This window comes from Martes martes (assembly GCF_963455335.1).
Source record: "Martes martes genome assembly, chromosome: 2".
Classification (NCBI taxonomy): domain Eukaryota; kingdom Metazoa; phylum Chordata; class Mammalia; order Carnivora; family Mustelidae; genus Martes; species Martes martes.
The window spans coordinates 1,541,773-1,560,731 of record NC_137889.1 but is presented as its reverse complement, the minus strand read 5'-3'; the positions used below and the strand labels follow the sequence as shown (position 1 = coordinate 1,560,731).

At 54.2% G+C, this 18,959-nt stretch overlaps 1 protein-coding gene across 1 annotated transcript in view; it reads right to left on the bottom strand.

Annotated features, from left to right (window-relative positions):
* Nucleotides 1–18,959, bottom strand: part of DLGAP2 (DLG associated protein 2) — a gene marked incomplete at its 3' end in the record, with an annotated part of 768,810 nt that overhangs the window by 182,890 nt on the left and 566,961 nt on the right. The window contains exon 5 of the mRNA XM_080794969.1: nucleotides 1,205–1,270. Within this exon, the coding sequence (XP_080651095.1) occupies nucleotides 1,205–1,270 (66 nt within the window). The remainder of the gene's footprint in view (nucleotides 1–1,204; nucleotides 1,271–18,959) is intronic.

Here is an 18,959-nt window from a genome sequence, read left to right as displayed (position 1 = left end):
GGAAACAAAATCAAATCGCGCCCTCCCTGGGCGCGGCTGGACACCTGCTCGCCCGTGACCGTCACCAAGAGTGGAACAAGATTCCAACGAGGAAGCTGGGACGGCTCCCCCGTGAGGAGGGAAGACGACTTAGTTTGCATGTTTCTGAGAAAGAGGAGAAAGCCTCTGTAGGAGGGCAGGTGAGCGGCACGGCGGGGCTCCGCCGCCCCGCGCATGCCCTGTTGTTCTTTGAGAACTACACCTACGCTCCCAGTTTAATTGGAAAGAAAGCGCTTTTTTTGCCTCTACTTTTCTTCAAAAGACGCCACAGCTTTATACAAATGGGCTCCCTCCACTTACAATATTATTCTCAAAGACGATCCAGTGGGCAACAGATTCATTGGCTACAGGGCTGAAATCAACAAAGAAAAATTCAAGTTCAAACAGGAATCAGCCTGTTGATCCATAATTCAGTCCCAAGCGCTGTGACAGCTCAGGGTCACCGGTGACCTGGGAGAGGAGCTGGCGAGCTTTCAGGCTGGCGACTGTCATGGCAGGTGGGGGGCAAAGAGCACGAGCCACGGTGGGGGTGTTTTCTTAGTCACCGTTGGACAGTGAGCGAATTCAACAGCTCACGTGTCTTACAGAAACATTGGCCCCTTTTCATGTAAGTGTGATCCACGTCAAGGGGTCATGGCCAAGGGATCAAGATGGCACTAGCTTTGTCGTGTCTGTGATGGTGTAAGAGTAAAACTGGCACAGACCCTAACTAGGGAAGTGCGCTATGACAGTGACTCAGAGCCCCCTCCCCCCACCCCTGGCACCTGCAGCCCAGCAGCCATCAGTGGCCTGCGTCCGTGAAGAGCCATGTGGAGAACCAGGAAGGAAGACGTCTTCCCTCCTTGGGTGGACTCAGGGGGAGTTTCAGTCATGAAGGAGCAAGGGACAGACCTGCCATTTTAGCCGCGTACCAATTATGGCACTGCCTGCTTCAGTCATTATTCATAACGATTAGCTGTCTTAGCAATTGGTCTGCCGTGATCTGCAGCAAACATGTTCTCACCTATGGCTTCTCCACACTCTATACGTCACTTACAAGGCTCACACATCTCATTCAGCTCTTTAAATCAGAGCACACCGAAGCCACACTCATGCTTCGACCATTTTTAGGGTGCAGAGAGGCACCGGACCCGGGGCGCCCCCAGGGCTGAGGTGTGTACTCTACCTAGATCGTCCTCTGCCGGCCCCGGAAAGCTGATGCCGGGCTGGACCAGGTCCCCGCCCTCTTCCTCTGCAAGAGAGAAACAGAGTCATTCTTCAGTGCATTCAGGGCAGATGGCCGTTTGCTCAGTGCGTCTCCAACACTTTTCACCCGGACGCCCCAACACCAGAGGCTCCTCACAATTGCTCAAAGGCCACGGCTCAGAGCCACGTGTGGGCGCCAACTCAAGCAGCGCATATGTGGTTCTTAGCGCTAGGTCGGGTTTAACCACCAACCAACAACCAACGGCCAGTCTGAGCTCTACACAGGTTTATGAGACCTCGTCTGCAGAGCTGGCCACGTTCTGTGTCCCATGGCTGCATCCCGCTCCCAGAATCCCCCATAAGCACTGCCCCGCCCAGGATAACACTTCCTCTCTTGTCCAGAAAGTTCTAGACTGAGTTCGCCTTCATCCATATTCAAAGCCTGCAGTTGCCGCATTAATGTTTCATATCAGTTACGTGAATTTCATGTCCTTCCGTTGGGAGAACATTTTGGGTGGAGGTCACTAGCACTGACCTCCACTCGCTTGCACACCTCACAGATGCAGACCCGTCGTTCTTACAGAGGCGTCATTATGGGGGTCCTGGGGGTCATCTGGCAAGGCCCTGTCCTCCCCAGAGGGCCGCCAGAGGCCAAAGAGACGCAGAGAGCTGCGTTCTTCACTGGCTGTCCCCCACGGAGCTGGGGTGGAGGAGCCTAGCCTGGCAGTCCCTGCCCGCCTCTGCCGGCTGCCCTGGGAACCACCTGTGCGGCCCTGGGGTCCCCAACCCCACAGCGAATCGGAAGGGAGAGGTGGAGACAGCTGGTGTCCCCGAGGAGACAGGCAGCTTCGGGCAGGGACTCTAGTGGAAACACAATACGTGCGTAATACGTATGTCACCACTGTGGTAAGTATTCCATAAATGTAGTTTTCCACATGCGTTTATGCAGGCTTTCAATATTCATGAATGAGTCTTGAGGCAAATATTCCACATTTGCATCCCACTAGTCACCGTAAACGCAGTTAGCCACGCTGTAGTCTGCAAAAGGGGTCATTCCAGGGCACTGCGGTCAGATCCGCGCAGGCTCTTGCCATCCAGCCCGCAAACCGGCATGCTCGGTCACCCTACGGGACGTTAAGAAAGGCCGGCCGTGGGAGCGGCTAGCCGAGCCCTCATGCAGATCCGTGGTACAATCTCATTCTAGGGGACCTCCAGCCAATGCTTTTCAAAGTTACATGTATGAAACTATGACACAGGAATAATAAAACTCTGGACCGAGCAAGTATGTGACAAGACGGCCTACGCAAATTACTTGGTGTGATCTGACCACGCCCCCTTTCTGCATGGCTAACGGCAGCTTTGCACACTTTGGGGCTGTGTCTCCCTGTTAACGAGTGGTCTCGTCCAGTGCTGGCCGGTCAGACGACCACGTTAGGTAGCATGTGAAAGCGGAGACGGCTATGTTTTCATGTGTTTGGAAATATAATGCAATATAATGTGAGTTCTAATTAAATACAGTTGCCATGGGGACTGTGGTCACGTGGTCTGTGTGACCAGCTTGGAAGCAGCCTGTGTCAGTTGGGGAAGTGTGGAGTTAGTGGAATAGACCCAAACAACCCACCTTCCACTTCAGATCATGTTCTCCTTAAACACACACACACAGCAAAGACAGGGCAAGCAAAGGGCACGTTCACGTGGCACTGCTTGTTGACACCACAAGTACGACAGGTCAGCCAACACACACACACACACACACACACACACACACACGCCAGGCACACGGAGGCCGTGCACAGGACGCTTGCATGTGCCCACAAAGCTGTGCGCTCCCAGAGTGCGAGCTCTGCCGCGGAATCACCCTGCAGCTGGACGCGGGGACCCATCGCACTACTTCGAGAACACTCCTCCCCGGACGGCGGGTCCAACCCAAGTTCGAAGGGTGGGGATGACTGTGTGCTTTGCCTCTGCTCCTGCCCTTTGTCAGTCAGACCGAAATAAAATGAGGCCCAGAAGCACCTCAACTAAGCAAACCGTCACAGTTGAAAAAAAAAAAAAAAAAGACAATGGGCCGAGGGTAAATGCAGCCAGCAGGTCCAGTGGCATCAGGAGTGCCTGTGGGTGTCACGAGCTGTCCCAGCCCCGCCCCACCCCACCCGGCGTGGTGGTGTGTCAGCGTCACTGGGGTCCCGCAGTGTGTACTCCTTGCCCCTGCCCAGTACCTCACCCAGATGTCCTGCCCTTCCCAGAGTCTGCCCGGGGGGCCATCAGACCTGCAAGGGGGCGTGGGCCCCACCGCCCCCCTCTGACTGCCCCACTGATGCGGCAGCCCCGCAACCTGCCCTGGCGCACGCGCGCGTCCTCCGCCGTCTCTCTTCCACCCGTCAGTACGCAGGAGCCAAGCTCTGCCCCACTGAGGTCCACAGACCAGTGTCCCGGGAGCAGCCAGTGTGCATGGGTGTGGCGACGGGCTCTGCACCCGACCTTCGGAACCTGCGGCCAGGGAGCCGCCTTGACCCAGTGTCTCAAGGTCCCACCCCCACGCCAACGCCCCCACAGCCAGGAGGGGCCGAAGTAGGGCAGAATGAAGTGCCAAATGAGTCAGGGCTGGGAAACCCAGCGCGCCTTCGTCTGATCGCATGTTCAAACCGCCCTCACATTTTCTGAGCGGAAACAGAAACATGCCATAGACCCGAGCATCTCGGACACCCTCTACAATGCACGGAAACGCATCTGATGACTTTGTTCCTCGCTCTCATGGCCCCTGAAGGGGCCCCAGCTGGGGGCTGGACACTCACAACCCCTCCAACCGAACCCACCCCTTAAACTGTTTGTCTTTTGTACCAAAGCCCGATGACATCGGTGTCCTCTGATGTGTGACCCAACACCGCTGCTGTGCGCTTCGGGGAAGAGCACCAGTCAGCCTTCGGAGGATCGTGTCATTGCACTCCTGCCTGCATGTGTCTGAGCTGAGTGGCAGACACACCTGGGAGTGGCCCAAGGAGCCCCAGCGGCCACGGGCACAGAGGAACACGGGCACGTCCTCTACGGCCTCTGCCATTGCTGGCGGGCTCCCGCCCGCACCCCGGGCGTCTAGGAAGGGGCCGAGGTCACCTGTGGGGGTGCCGGGCAGTTCACCGCCCTGCTACCTCCCCCGACATGAGCTGAGGACGGCAGTCATAGGCAGCCGGGCCGGCCCTTCCTCCGTCATCTCTCCGCCTGTGTGCCACGCTCTGCCATGATCGTGTCTCGCTCAGAGAAGACTCTGCTCCGACCTTCCTCAAGAGGGAAGTCCTCGTCTTGGACTCTGCTTGGAATGAGGTAAAACCCACTGATGAAGGGGCAAAAGAGACCAGAGAAATGATTTGGGCTGGGGGAGGGACAGACGGGCCGAGGAGCCCCAGGCAGACGAACTTCAAGAAGAAATCCAGTGTTCGTGGAAGTCAGTGGACATTTCGCTTCTGTCTGTCGGTCCATCTATCGATCTGTCTATCTAAGATTTATTTATTTGAGACAGAGAATAAGAGAAAGAGAGATCGCGAGCCGGGCCGAAGCGTACAGGGGGAAGCAGGCTCCCCTCCAAGCAGGGAGCCCGATGCGGGGCTCGATCCCAAGACCCCGAGATCATGACCGATCTGAAGGCAGAGGCTTCACCAACTGAGCCACCCAGCCGCCCCTCTTTTTATTCATTCATTCATTCATTCAAGAGAGCAAGAGTAGAGAAAGAGAGAGCCTGCCTGTGAGCGGGGGTAGTGGAGAGGGGGAGGGAGAGAGAATCTCAGGCCGACTCCAGGCTGAGCAGGGAGCCCGATGCGGGGCTCGATCCTACGGCCCTGAGATCACGGCCGGAGCCAGAACGAAGGGGTGGACGCTCAGCCAACTGAGCCACCCGGCCGCCCCTCGAGGTCTCTCTGTGAGGCAGGCTCCCGTCTCAGGAGCCATCTGAGGAGGACACTGCTGAGGCCGAGTGACCTTCTGCAGTGTGCGGTGTGACCCTGTGCTCTTCCTCTGTCAGCACAGCAGGCCCACCCTTGGCTCTTGGAGGATGCGCGGGGTCCCACGGGGGGTCTGGTGGCCCCAGGGCCTGTCATGTGCTCTCCCAGCATGCAGTGGGGCTACATAACATCTGAGACCAGCTTGATTCACTGAGTCGGACTTGGACAGTGAATCACAGCGTCCGCTTGTGGACACTGAAGACTCTCCACGTGCCAGAGGTGGCCCTTCTGGGGCAGAAACGTGCGCAGCGTGTTCACAGGCAAATCGCGGGTCCTGGAAGTTGGGAGGAGGCGGGACCCGCTCTGTGGAGAAGCACGGGCACCCAGCACGGTGTGGCTGCTGAGCGGAGCTAGGGTTCCCCACAGAGACACCGGAGGGTCAGAGCCAAATACGGGACGTCAGCACGGGCACTGCACCGGGTTTGGCTTTGCTCAGTGCATAGGGCAACTCCCCACCTCCTCCCGGGGGTGCTCAGCTTCCCTAGGAAGGTTCCTTGCTCCTGGCCATGGCCGGTCCCGTGACCAAGGGGATGAAGTCAGGGGCAGCGGCCGAGCTGGGTCCACAACCAGAGAGTAAGCCAACTTCCGGGGCTGCTGGCTCACTCCGAGAGTGGTCTGGAGGGCTGAGCGCCTGACCGCTCAGGGCAAGCCGCCACTGGTGTCGTCCCTGTCTGGATATCTTCTCTCCCACTGCACACACTTCACGGGACTTGGTGGCAGATCAATCTTGGAAAGTAGGGATTGGGGCCAGGACCACCCACGGCTGGGAGCGCACCACCCTCTATGGGTCTCCACGACCTGTTATTGTGGAGACGCGGGGGGAAGAGGGGCTACATGCAGTAATTGAGGGCTCACCGGTGGGGTCCTGGCTCCCTGGGCTCACTTTATTGCCCCGATCACCATGGTGAGGCAGGAACCATCATCTCTACTACGATGGCTGCAATAGGGAGGCCTGGGGAGGGTCTGTAGCGTGTCTGAGGTCACATGAGGGACAGGTTCCTGCGAAGCCGCACCTCTGACCCTGCGGGGCTGGGCTCTTGCTGGCCACGGATGGCGGCCTCTGTCTGCAGGCATCAGCATCAAGGGACCCGCGTTCCGTAGGCACCTGACCTATGAAGCCCTGTTTCCACTCCGGGTGTTTAAACCCTCCCACGTACGGGTACAAACCCCGCCTTCTGGTGGAGAAGGTTTGTTTCCGATCACACCAGCCTGGAAATGATCGAAACAGGAAAGGCTTCAACATTGTAGGTCGAAGGAAAACCACTCTTTGTATACGGACAGGGACATTGCTCATTAGAAAATACTGGATTTCCCAGCGTAAAGGAAAGCAAGAAACTAAAGTGGCAGGTGTAGCCCGCCGAGCCGGGACTGCACCCGTTTCCCGCTCCCGGCAGCGCGGCTGCGAGATCGCGTGAGTCGCGGGTCGGCGAACCCGGCGCTTCCGTGGCAGCAGGAGGGCGGCTGCATGTCCCTCCCAACTGAGCGGGGAAGCGGCCGGCCCCGACCCCTCCGGAATCCTGACGTCCACGCTGCACGTCGGAGCACAAGCCTTCAGAGGGACAATCTCATTCCCAAATGCGACCGACACAGAACCCCAAACTGGAAAGCAGCGCGGAGATGGGGAGCGCGCGAGAAGGGCTGTGCGCCTCGGCGCCCTCTGCCGTCCTGCACAAGCCTGGGGCTGACGGGCACACACGGTGGCCGGCAGCAGCAGGACAAGGGGCCAGCCGCACCCTGTCTGAAGAGGACAGTCGCCTCCTTTGACTGTGGGGACAGCAGGCTTTGCTCCGACGGAGGCAGAAGGGGAAGATTTGCTATTCAACGTAGGCTTCACCACCCCGTTGACGTTCCCCAAAGACCACTGCTGGCCCCCACGTGGCGCCCAACTGATCCCCAGTCTTCCCTCAGGGTCGGCCCCTCTCCAGGTGTGTTCTGTTCCTTTTCGGGTCCTAGGACCCATCGGGGCTCCTCCCCCAGAGGGCCGGACCAGGTCACCAGCCTCCTCGCCCGCGGTTCTTCTGCCTCTGTCCCACCGGCGGCGGCACACCGGGTGCTCTCTTGCGCGTCATGCTCCGCTCGGAGCCCTTCCCTCTCGCTCAGACCCACCAATGTCAGCCTCCCCCAGGAACGCCCCCAGGACTGCCTCGCCCCCTGACGGGGTGGGGGGCGATGCTGGTGGTCAAGTGAGCGGGTCTGTCTGCATAGATGAATTTTCTGACCACGTGGCCGAGGTCAGGAAACGCCTGACAGATAGAAAAGAGCCTCGCAGGGTCACTGGTGTTACCGGCGCAGGCCCGGTGATGCCCCCAGAGAGCGAGGTGGTCCCAGACTTCAGGCACGACACATGACAGCTGCTCCCCAAGACTCCATGAACTCCGCTGAGAAAGTTAAGTTGCCACGGAGTTCGGCACTCCGACAGTCTGCCCAGTTTCTAGAATCTTCCCATTCTTTAGAAGTTTACTTTTAAAAAAAGCACACTCAAGCCTACATTTTAGCCGTTTCCCTAATGATGGGATCTGAAGGCTGCTTAAATTAAGAATTCATTTCTGCTGCGTTGGGACAAAGACACTGATTATCCTTAATGATCTCTTCCCTTCTCTTCCAGCCACAGCTGTGCCATTCAGCCGCTGCCACGATGACTACTGACGGCTTTCTCTGAAAGCCACAGAAATGCTCACGATTTTAATTTTGGACCGACTATCAGGTCTCAGCAGAAGCGGCCCCTAAAGTCTGCAGAATTGTCACTCGTAATTAAACGTCACTTGAGCCCGGCCAAGAGAACAATGCAAGGTCACTAGTGCGTCAACCTCAACCCAACTCAGGATGACCACAAAGGGCTCTGCAAACAGGTGGTGGCCCGAGCACCCACGTGGCACAGGAGGGGAGTGTGATCGCCCACACAGCCCCACCTCCCAGCCCGGAGGCTGACGAGCTCAGCGCACCGCCCGCCGCCTTCCTGTGAGTTATAATCTTCCAAGGAGTTCACTTATGACCAATAGCGCGAACCATGCTTGCATGTCCCTAGACCTGGGCAAAAGATTAAAAAATACCCACCATTTAAATCAACATGGACGGGACTGGAGGAGATGATGCTGAGTGAAATAAGTCAAGCAGAGAGAGTCAATTATCATTTGTTTCACTTACTTGTGGAGCATAAGGAATAACACAGAGGACAAGGGTAGATGGAGAGGAGAAGGGAGATGGGGGAAATCGGAGGGAGAGACGAACCATGAGAGATTGTGGACTCTGAGAAACAAACTGAGGGTTTTGGAGGGGAGAGAGGTGGGAGGTTGGGTGACCCTGGTGGTGGGCATTAAGGAGGGCACGGACTGCATGGAGCACTGCGTGTTATACGCAAACAATGAATCATGGAACACCTCATCAGAAACTTAAGATGTACTATGTGGTGACTAACATAACCATAAAAATAAAAACAATAAAATAAAATAAAAATGCTGAATTAGGAAGGAGACTCTTAGTTATTTAAATATCTAAAGGCTTCTAGATGAAACGGTACCATTTGCTGTTAAAGTTGAACATTACTCACTTCCAAAGTGACATTAGTTGTATTTTATATGTTTCAAACCTAGATTCCAAAGGAGTGCACTGGTTTTTTTTTTTTTATTTCTTTTCAGCGTAACAGAATTCATTGTTTTTGCACCACACCCAGTGCTCCATGCAATCTGTGCCCTCCCTAGTACCCACCACCTGGTTCCCCCAACCTCCCACCCCCCGCCCCTTCGAAACTCTCAGGTTGTTTTTCAGAGTCCATAGTCTCTCATGGTTCACCTCCCCTTCCAATTTCCCTCAACTCCCTTCTCCTCTCCATCTACCCTTGTCCTCCATATTGTTTGTTATGCTCCACAAATAAGTGAAACCATATGATACTTGACTCTCTCTGCTTGACTTATTTCACTCAGCATCATCTCTTCCAGTCCCGTCCATGTTGCTACAAAAGTTGGGTATTCATCCTTTCTGATGGAGGCGTAATACTCCATAGTGTATATGGACCACATCTTCCTTATCCATTCGTCCGTTGAAGGGCATCTTGGTTCTTTCCACAGTCTGGCGACCGTGGCCATTGCTGTTATGGACATTGGGGTACATATGGCCCTTTTCACTACATCTGTATCTTTGGGGTAAATACCCAGTCGTGCAATTGCAGGGTCATAGGGAAGCTCTATTTTTAATTTCTTGAGGAATCTCCACACTGTTCTCCAAAGTGGCTGCACCAACTTGCATTCCCACCAACAGTGTAAGAGGGTTCCCCTTTCTCCACATCCTCCCCAACACACGTTGTTTCCTGTCTTGCTAATTTTGGCCATTCTAACTGGTATAAGGTGGTATCTCAATGTGGTTTTAATTTGAATCTCCCTAATGGCTAGTGATGATGAACATTTTTTCATGTGTCTGTTAGCCATTTGTATGTCTTCATTGGAGAAGTGTCTGTTCATATCTTCTGCCCATTTTTTGATATGATTATCTGTTTTGTGTGTGTTGAGTTTGAGGAGTTCTTTATAGATCCTGGATATCAACCTTTCGTCTGTAGTGTCATTTGCAAATATCTTCTCCCATTCCGTGGGTTGCCTCTTTGTTTTGTTGACTGTTTCCTTTGTTGTACAGAAGCTTTTGATCTTGATGAAGTCCCAAAAGTTCATTTTTGCTTTTGTTTCCTTTGCCTTTGGAGACATATCTTTTTTTTTTTTTTTTTTTTTTTTTTTTTTTTTTTTTTGGAGACATATCTTGAAAGAAGTTGCTGTGGCTGATACCAAAGAGGTTACTGCCTACGTTCTCCTCTAGGATTCTATGGATTCCTATCTCATATTGAGGTCTTTTATCCATTTTGAGTTTATATCTTTGTGTACAGTGTAAGAGAATGATCGAGTTTCATTCTTCTACATATAGCTGTCCAGTTTTCCCAGCACCATTTATTGAAGAGACTCTCTCTCTTCGCAGATGACATGATTCTTTATATGGAAAACCCGAAAGACTCCACCCCAAAACTACTAGAACTCATACAGCAATTCAGTAATGTGGCAGGATACAAAGTCAATGTCCAGAAATCGGTGGCTTTCTTATACACTAACAATGAAAATACAGAAAGGGAAATTAGAGAATCGATTCCATTTACTAGAGCACCAAGAACCATAAGATACCTGGGAATAAACCTAACCAAAGAGGTAAAGGATCTGTACTCGAGGAACTACAGAACTCTCAAGAAAGAAATTGAAGAAGACACAAAAAGATGGAAGACCATTCCATGCTCGTGGATTGGAAGAATAAAATTTTTAAAATGTCTATACTGCCTAGAGCAATCTATACTTTTAATGCCATTCCGATAAAAATTCCACCGGTATTTTGCAAAGAGCTGGAGCAAATAATCCTAAAATTTGTGTGGAATCAGAAGAGACCCCGAATTGCTAAGGAAATGTTGAAAAACAAAAATACAACTGGTGGCATCACGTTACCTGATTTCAAGCTTTACTACAGAGCTGTGATCACCAAGACAGCATGGTACTGGCATAAAAACAGACACATAGACCAGTGGAACAGAGTAGAGAGCCCAGATATGGACCCTCAACTCTATGGTCAAATAATCTTCGACAAGGCAGGAAAAAATATACAGTGGAAAAAAGACAGTCTCTTCAGTAAATGAGTGCGCTGTTAAATCCTTTGCACTACATTCTGTATTTAATAAGGTTTTATGCCAAAGTTTGCTTGAAGATTTGCCCACCATGGTTAAGCTGGAAATACTACTTTACAGACAAAGAGAAGGGTTTCAGGAAGCTTAGGAGAACCTGGCCTTTGCCCCTGGGTTACTACTAAGTGCATCACGGGACGGGAAGGCCTCCGAGATGCACACGACTACTTCTGTGTCTCTCACAGACAGGTCATTCCAACGCTCACTCACAAGAAGTCCTCGGTAAGGATGCTGCAGGCCATGCAGAACGCCCAGTTAGATTTGAAGGTCAGATACTCAAAGAATAATTCTGTTTATTACATCTATGCGATATCTGTAGTTTGTCTGAAATTCAATTTTATGAAAGGCTCTCTGTGTTTTCATTGGCTAAATGTTGGTTTGACACCCTCAAGAAGACGCTCAGGCCTGGGGCATCTCCCAGAAACCCTGGCTCCACTGGGGTTGGGGCTCCCAGGCGGGTTCATTTCATGGCCCCAGAGCCCAGACTAGTGTCTAGCCAGGGTGGAGAACTGCCCACTTAGTGGAATGAACCAAAGTAAATTACTGAAGGCCCCAATCCTACCTTCTCCTCCTCCAACTACAAATATCACACCTGCCATCCAACCGCAAGGGGCCAGCCATAGGCGGCAGACGTGGGCAGCACGCATGGGCAGCCACGGTGGCCGGTGCATGTGGACTACAGGGGCCCCCAGCACGGCCCCACTGTGTGCAGGTGCACCTGGAATTACGGGCTGCGTGTGAAGACAGGGATGGGATCCTCCACCCGGTACCCTCCCTCTCAGCCTCTCTGCTATGCCACCTGCTGTCTGGAGAGTTCTTCAGGCATTGCTATGTCCAAAGAACCCACAACATTAACTTCGACATACTCTTCAATTCTGTATTTGACATGTTGCCTTAATTTTCTACACTGGATGAGTATGTGGCGTCTGGCTTTGCCTGTTCACCCTCCACGGGACGACCTCCATGCTATGTCACGGGCTCCGACACGCAGGATGGACAAGGTTCTGGTTATGATCGCGCCTCGCCCAGGACTTCACACAAATGACTACAGATACACAGCGACACTGTTTCTTTCCCTTTAAAAGTATCCGCCTGCAGCAGAACGGTTTGGTAAACTAGGATACGGAGCATAGAGTGTTGGAGACCTTTCCATGACTGTAGAAGTTCCTGGAGTCATGTTCACGGAAAAGCAGTGTGCAAACTCCGTTCACTTTGTGACCCTTGCTGTGCATTGAGGAAGGATGGGAAGCATTTACTGGGATGGCCACAGTCAGGGTCTCTGATTGGAGAAGAGTGACCTTTCGCTGTCCTCCAAGCTGCTAGCACTCTGCAGATCTTTTCTGACCAGAGGGTCGTGTTTTAGAAGCACGACAGAATGATGGGAGAGCCTCCCTGTGAATCTCCTTCATCAGATGAGATGGTCCGGAAGGAGGAGGGCAGAGACACTGAGCTGGGAGCTGGTGTGGTTCCTGCCCCCGCGGCGGGCAGTGAGCCCCTGCCTGGGGAAACCAGAAGCCCATGGGTGGTGCATGCAGGCAGCTCCCAGCCCAGCACCGAAAACAGCTCCCCAGACGTTCACCGTGTGTAGGAAACACAAGGAAGGGGAAGAAGAGGTAGACCGCTGTGTCTCCTCGGCCGTCTGTCTGTGACTCACATGCGGCTTCTCGGGCATTGAAGAGGGCAGCTTGGGAGCATACACAGTCCTGAGAATGGTTGCCACTGAGCCCCTCGCAGACCCTGCCCACTGTGTGGGGGGTAGAGGCACGTCACGCTGGCTGTCGCCCGGCCCTGCCGGCATCTCCGTCCCTGGGAACCCCTTCAGAAAGACAGTGTGGGGTGATGGCTACCCAGAGGCCAGGTGACCCTCCTGCCCCAAACCAGAGGTCCAGGCCCCCACCCCTCGACGCCCCCTCTTCTGTCTCAGACATGCCGCCTGTCGCCCCCACTCATCCGCTGAGTGCAGATCCTTGCCTGGGAGGAGGCTGCTCGGTGTGGGAATGCGGAAGGTAAGAGGCTGTTACACCCATTGTGCAAAGGAGGAGGGAGAGCTTCAGGGACTTCAGTGATTAACCTAAAACCCTGGGAGGTACCGCTGACATTTAACACTGTGTTAGTTTCTGGCGTACAACTGAATGACTCCGTATTTGCACGCTCTGCAAATCATCAGCACCATGTGTCTGGTTGGCAGCCATCGCCGCGCACGTTACAGAATACCTCGGTGACAGCGCTCCCACAGCCACTGCACACGGGAGCGGAGGCCAGACCTGGGGCCCCACCCTTCTCTCTGGCTCCCAAACCCACCTCTTGCCAGGCTTCATACCAGGATCCTCTGCTCACCCATCAGCCAGAATCCCTGCAGACACGCTGGGAAAGATGAGGAGATGAATGTGTGCCTGTACCACTTCTCCTTGGCTTTCTGGGTCTTTCTTAGGTGTCCACGTGCCCACTGTCCTCAATCTCTTCTCTAAAGCACTCCTTTCCTGGAACCGAAATCTGGGCTCAGATGAGAGCTATGACCAGCTCATTCATACTAAAATGTAAACGGATGCCAGTAAGCCTTCCCCAAGTGCCCACACTGCATCCTGTTCTGCCTGACGGTGGCCAGTACCAGGATCTCTGCCCCACGCAGAGCCATGAAGCACTGAGGACAGCCTGCTTTTCGGGGAAGGTCTCAAGAGGAGCCTTGTTGAGTCTTCCGTCCCAGGCCACACCACATGGCAGCCATGAGAGACCAGGCCGATCGGGGAGTCCTGACCTTGCCCAGGGACCAAGTACTGAACACAACCTTGGGCTAGTTCTACCTTACTAAAATTCCTCCTTAAACCATCACTGAGAAGATGATATTGTCACACATACTACTGCACTCACCCAAGCATTTCCTGGAAACAGAAGTTGAGAGGGATGGTCTCCTGGCTTTCAGCACCACTCCCTCCTTGTCACATCTGAACACTGAACACCTGTAGACCTTCATCCCAGAAATCCTCACTCTGCAGACACCTACGGACCGACCCTGAATTTGGGGCATGGTGACCCGTGCTTGGGGTTCACAGCCTGGAGGAAACTCACACAGAAACACGAGTTCTGTCCAGCGACGTGAGTTCAGGCAGAAGCACCACAGGGGGCCTTCACGTGGTCACATGGATTAGGTCAGGACTTCACGGGGCGAGTTACTTAAAAAAAGGGATTTTTAGGGTCGCCTGGGTGGCTCAGTCATCAAGTCTCTGCCTTTGGCTCAGGTCATGATCCCGGGGTCCTGGGATCGAGCCCCGCATTGGGCTCCCTGCTCAGCGGGAAGCCTGCTTCCCTCTCCCACTCCCCCTGCTTGCGTTCCCTCTCTCGCTATCTCTGTCTCTGTCAAATAAATAAATAAAATCTTTAAAAAATAAAAAAATCAAAAATCAAAATAAAAAAGGCATTTTTAACCGCACAAACTCTGCTTATGATTTATTATGTTCAGTTATTGTACAGACACGAACAAACTCATAATTATATATAAAATTTATTATATAAATCTATTAAAATATTTCATAGCCAAAATGTTATGCTTATTCTTACTTTCTGAAAGAAAGCGACTTCAAAAATTTGATTTGTGGGTGGTTGTTTCAGACCCCGGATCTTTGTAAACAGCCACTTTCAGGACGATTTAGCCGTAAAACTGAATTTTGATCTACAGCTGCAGGCCTAGCCGTTGTTCACTATTCCTTTGGATATTAATAAAATCGAGAAACATTTGTTTAAAAATGACAGATGAGATGGGGTACCTATTATTCATTGACAAATCGTGCCGAAGGCGTCATTCTTCTTGTTTAAATACATCACCCGTCACGTCGACAAGCGGGAACCCTAATAGGTACAAGGTTTCACGACAACACCGAGATGGCAATCATTCTTAAAGCCCTCGGTTTCCAGACCCGTTTTGGTTTAACCAATTACGGAGTCCTACCCGAGACGCGCCACAGACGGACGGCGCAGGCTGTGGCAGGAGGCTCTGTATTGTCTCAGCCCCCCCAGATGGCTGGTCCTGTGAGGTCCCAGGGACAGGAGTACCGTGGGACCAGCACAGACAGTGCCAGGTCCAGCAGCTCCCCGGGAGCGCATGCCGTGACCAGCGGCCACAGACGCACACTCTGACACTGTGACACAGACACGCGATGCTCCCACCGCCATGTTCACAGGCAGCCTGTGCCCCTCCAGCAGTTCCTGGTCTGTAATGAAAATCCCATCTGACATGGGGTTCTCAGGGGTCACTCGGGAGCTAGAAGAGCAGAGTGACAGGGTCCACGGGGCAGTCCCTCCCCGACTCAGGAGCCACGTCCTGAAGGAAGCCTAGCAGCAGCCTCCGAGCCAGGCAGACAGCCTCTCCGACCTTCCCCTCCCTGGGGCAGAGCTCCCCCAGAACTCTCCAGAACCCTACCGCACCCTCCTCAGCCACAGAGACCCCAGGAGCTCACGGCTCTGAGCAGCTGCCCGAGCTGAGATTTCTGGGTTCGCCTCAAGGACTCTGTGCTCCACCCGCCTGAGTCCTGCTGCCGTGAGGAACCCCGCACAGGCTGCCCAGCTTCCCGCCGCTGGACCGTGAGGGCCGACTGCCCCGCATCCCGGCGAAAGCATGCCGTTGCTTCTACGACTGCGGTGGGGCATGGGAGCCTCCCCCGCCATCTGTAAAATGGGACCGAATGACGGGAGAAGAACCTCTGGGATGTCCCCGAGCAGCGCACGTGGCACTAACACGGCCTCAGCGTTCGCGGCCTTCTTCCCCCTCCCGACTTCTCCATGAAAACCCAAATAGCTCTCGGAGAGGGGACACTGGTGTCCCTTCCTCCCAGCGTGAGCAAGCTGAGACACTGAGGAAGGTCTCTGGCCGGAGCTTGGAGCCCAGGGAGCGAGAACCAAGAGCTGGGTGGGATCTGGAAGAACACACACGGGGGGCGGGGCCCTGCAGAAAAAGCCTGTTGGTTTCCTGACTTTGTCCGTCGTCTGCAAAACGGGCGCACACTCAGCCCACACCCATCCGGCAGCACTTGAACTCGGGGGCTTTGGAGAAGGACCAGGAAGCACCAGCCGCATGAATCGCCGGAGCTCACGCTGACCGGGGAAGAGTCTGGGCGATGGTTTACCGCCGGCTCCACCAGAAGCAGCATTCAGTCCGGAGCCTCGCACGGAGCGGCGTGCTCCTCCTCCTCCCCTGCCGCACCTGACCAGTATCTCTCAGCGGGCTCTCCGTGAACCTTGACGATGCAGGACCGCTCTTCAAAACCTCTTCTGCATTGGGGCACCTGGGGGCTCCGTCGGTTGAGCGTCCGACTCTTGATTTCAGCTCACGTCATGATTTCAGGGTTGTGGGATCAAGCTCTGTGTTAGACTCCGTGTTCAGTGACGAGTCTGACTGCGGTTCTCCCTCTCCCTCTGCCCTTCCCCCGCCTCCATGATAAATCTTAAAAAAAAAGAAAAGAAATTTTCTGCGTTTGGGGTTAGGTAAGTCCTGCCTGTACTTTAGGGTGGAAAAGCTTCAGGGAAAACCAGCAATTCCTTAACTGTGTTTACAGTGCGCAGCAGGTCTGGCTAATCAACCTGGTCTAAATTGTACTTTAAAAAGCTCATAATTAACTAGCAAGAAGAGAGAAAAGGATGACGAAAATAAATTTTTACAGAAAGATACTGGGGCAGCTACATTAAAGTCACCCCAATTCCCAAGCCCCTCTCTGGAGCCTCCCGTCGAGCGTCCTCCTCAGTGTCCACAGGGCGCGTGCTCTAGAAGAGGGACCGTGGGGATGCCTGGTGTTAACGCGAGTCCCGCCGTCAACTTACTCGCTCTCACCAACATTTAAGACAGCATCTCCTTGCTGACGTGGCAGCCACGGCAGCAAAACAAAGTTCCAACAGGGCAGACATAAGGCAGGGAAGCGGCTGAGAGGTCAGTGGATAGGGGGACAAAGCCGCATTCTGGTGCAGGGAGTCCTGGGTACCGATGACTCAGCTTGAGGGCGAAAGCCAGCGTCCCAGCCACCACCTGTGTCACCCCCATGCCTCCAATACGGTGAAGCCACGGAGGGCTGGGCTGACTTGTCCTGCATCACCCGTAAGAGCTCGTGAACTAACAGCAGGAGTGTTTCCGTAGCCAGCGCCACGGTCACACAGAGGTCCCGACAGCTCACAGCGCACCCATGTCCGTCGCAGCAGCGGGAGCGAGCAGGAGGAGACCAATGACCCCGTGTCAGCTAGAAGCTCCTCCAGGTTTCCAGGTCAGGGCTCTGCACTCTTGCCAAATGGCTCGGGCCTCAGGCTAAACAATCACTGCCCCTTGACGTACGCGTGAGGTCATGGGGCTCTCCTTGGGGACAGGACCTGCCGTGTGCAGGGTTAAGACACCAGGCTTCTAATTTGTCTTTTGTGTGTCTCTGGGCAGTGCGGACCTACAGAACTCTAAAAGAATCACGACGGAGCTGTCCTCTGCAAATCTGCGGTGCTGAATTCTGGAACTCAGGAGCGTGGCTTCTGCTGGACCAGGTGACTCTCCAGGTCTCTGTGCTCAAACACAGCATCTCACCGGGAACCGGAGCAGCCCACAGTTCAGACCGGTCGGAGCTCGTTCAGAGGCCTGCGGGGCCCATCAGGGTCCCCACGTGTCTGGTCTCTGTGTGGCCGTGGGGGACCTCCCTGGCTGCTCTAGGACCACACTTCTCCCCCCGACTCACACAGCTTCTCACTGCTCCCCACGGCGTCCAAACCTGCGTGCAAGCCCGTGGACTCCTGCCCTTTATGAGAAGGATTTTAATTCTGAGGGCTATTACAACTGCTAGTTCTGAATCTCAGAGGCCCTAATGACCAGTCTTGAGCAAATGATCTTTTTGAGACTCACAGACACGTCCTGCTCCTGGACAGCTCCAGGGGACCCAGTCCCTCTCTGTGAAGGGAGACTGCGGCGTGTCCTGACAGCCCACCTCTCCCTCCTCCGGAGAAGCCCCTGCACGTCTGCCCTCCCAGCCTCTCTGGCAGCACCTGAGGCTCCAGGGACAACGTGCGACACGCTCTCCCCGTGCACACGGTCGCCCTGCGGCAGTACGAAACCTCGCAACTGTGCAAGTGGCATCTGGCGCGTGTAGCTGGGGTTCTGCGCACAGCGGTCCCTCCCTCACGTGCTACCCTGTAAAGCTCCAGCGGGGGCATTTCCTCCAGAAGACCCTCCCAGACTCCCCCCAAAGTGCAAAGCCCCATGTGGTCCAGGGACCCTCCCACCAGACAGGAAGCATGCCTTCTACTATGGCCTCAGGAACGCCCCAGGCGCTCCCTCCGGGTCCCTGTGCTCCAGGCTCTGACGGATCCGTGGGCCTCAGTACCCACCAGGCGCTGGCCTGAAGTGCCGGGGCCCACCGGAGACCATGCCGGGCGGGAGGTGGGTGTGGTGGGGGCCTCACGCGGCTGGAGGACGGAGCTGCACCCCCAGTGTTTTGCCCCTCCGCCACGTGACTGTCCCTGGCTGTGTCACTTGGGCATGGGAGCGGTAGGGCCGGGAGGAACTCTGGGCAAGGCAGGCAGACCCCAGGTGCCTTGTCCATCAGAACAAGAACCTAAGTGTCCGTCTCGGGGGGCTTCCTCATTAGCTGCAAGACATTTTATAAAGCTACTGTGAGCTCTGGCAAGAATCCTAAAAAAGGATATAATTACTTAACAGAGCAGACATCAATAGATTCTATTATTGTATCTGTAAATTCTTTAAAAAGTCACGCAGTGAGTTTCAACACATGCCAAACCGTTTCAGAGATAAAGCTTCTGACGCTAAGCGGAAACCCGGAGGGTAGGGACGCACGAGCGTCTCGCAGAGCCGGTGGTTCTAGACCTGCTCCAGGCACAAGTGGTTGATCACTTTGGGCCTGTCTCAGTATAAACAGGTAGATCAGGTGGCTTTTCATGTTCCTTTTAAGAGGAAAACTGTGACCTGGAAAGCCAAGTGCTCTGAAGTCAAGTGTCTGCTAAACCCACATGTCCTCACATATGTACTATGTGAATGAACTAGTTTCCCCCAAAGGTTGGGTGAGCCTGAC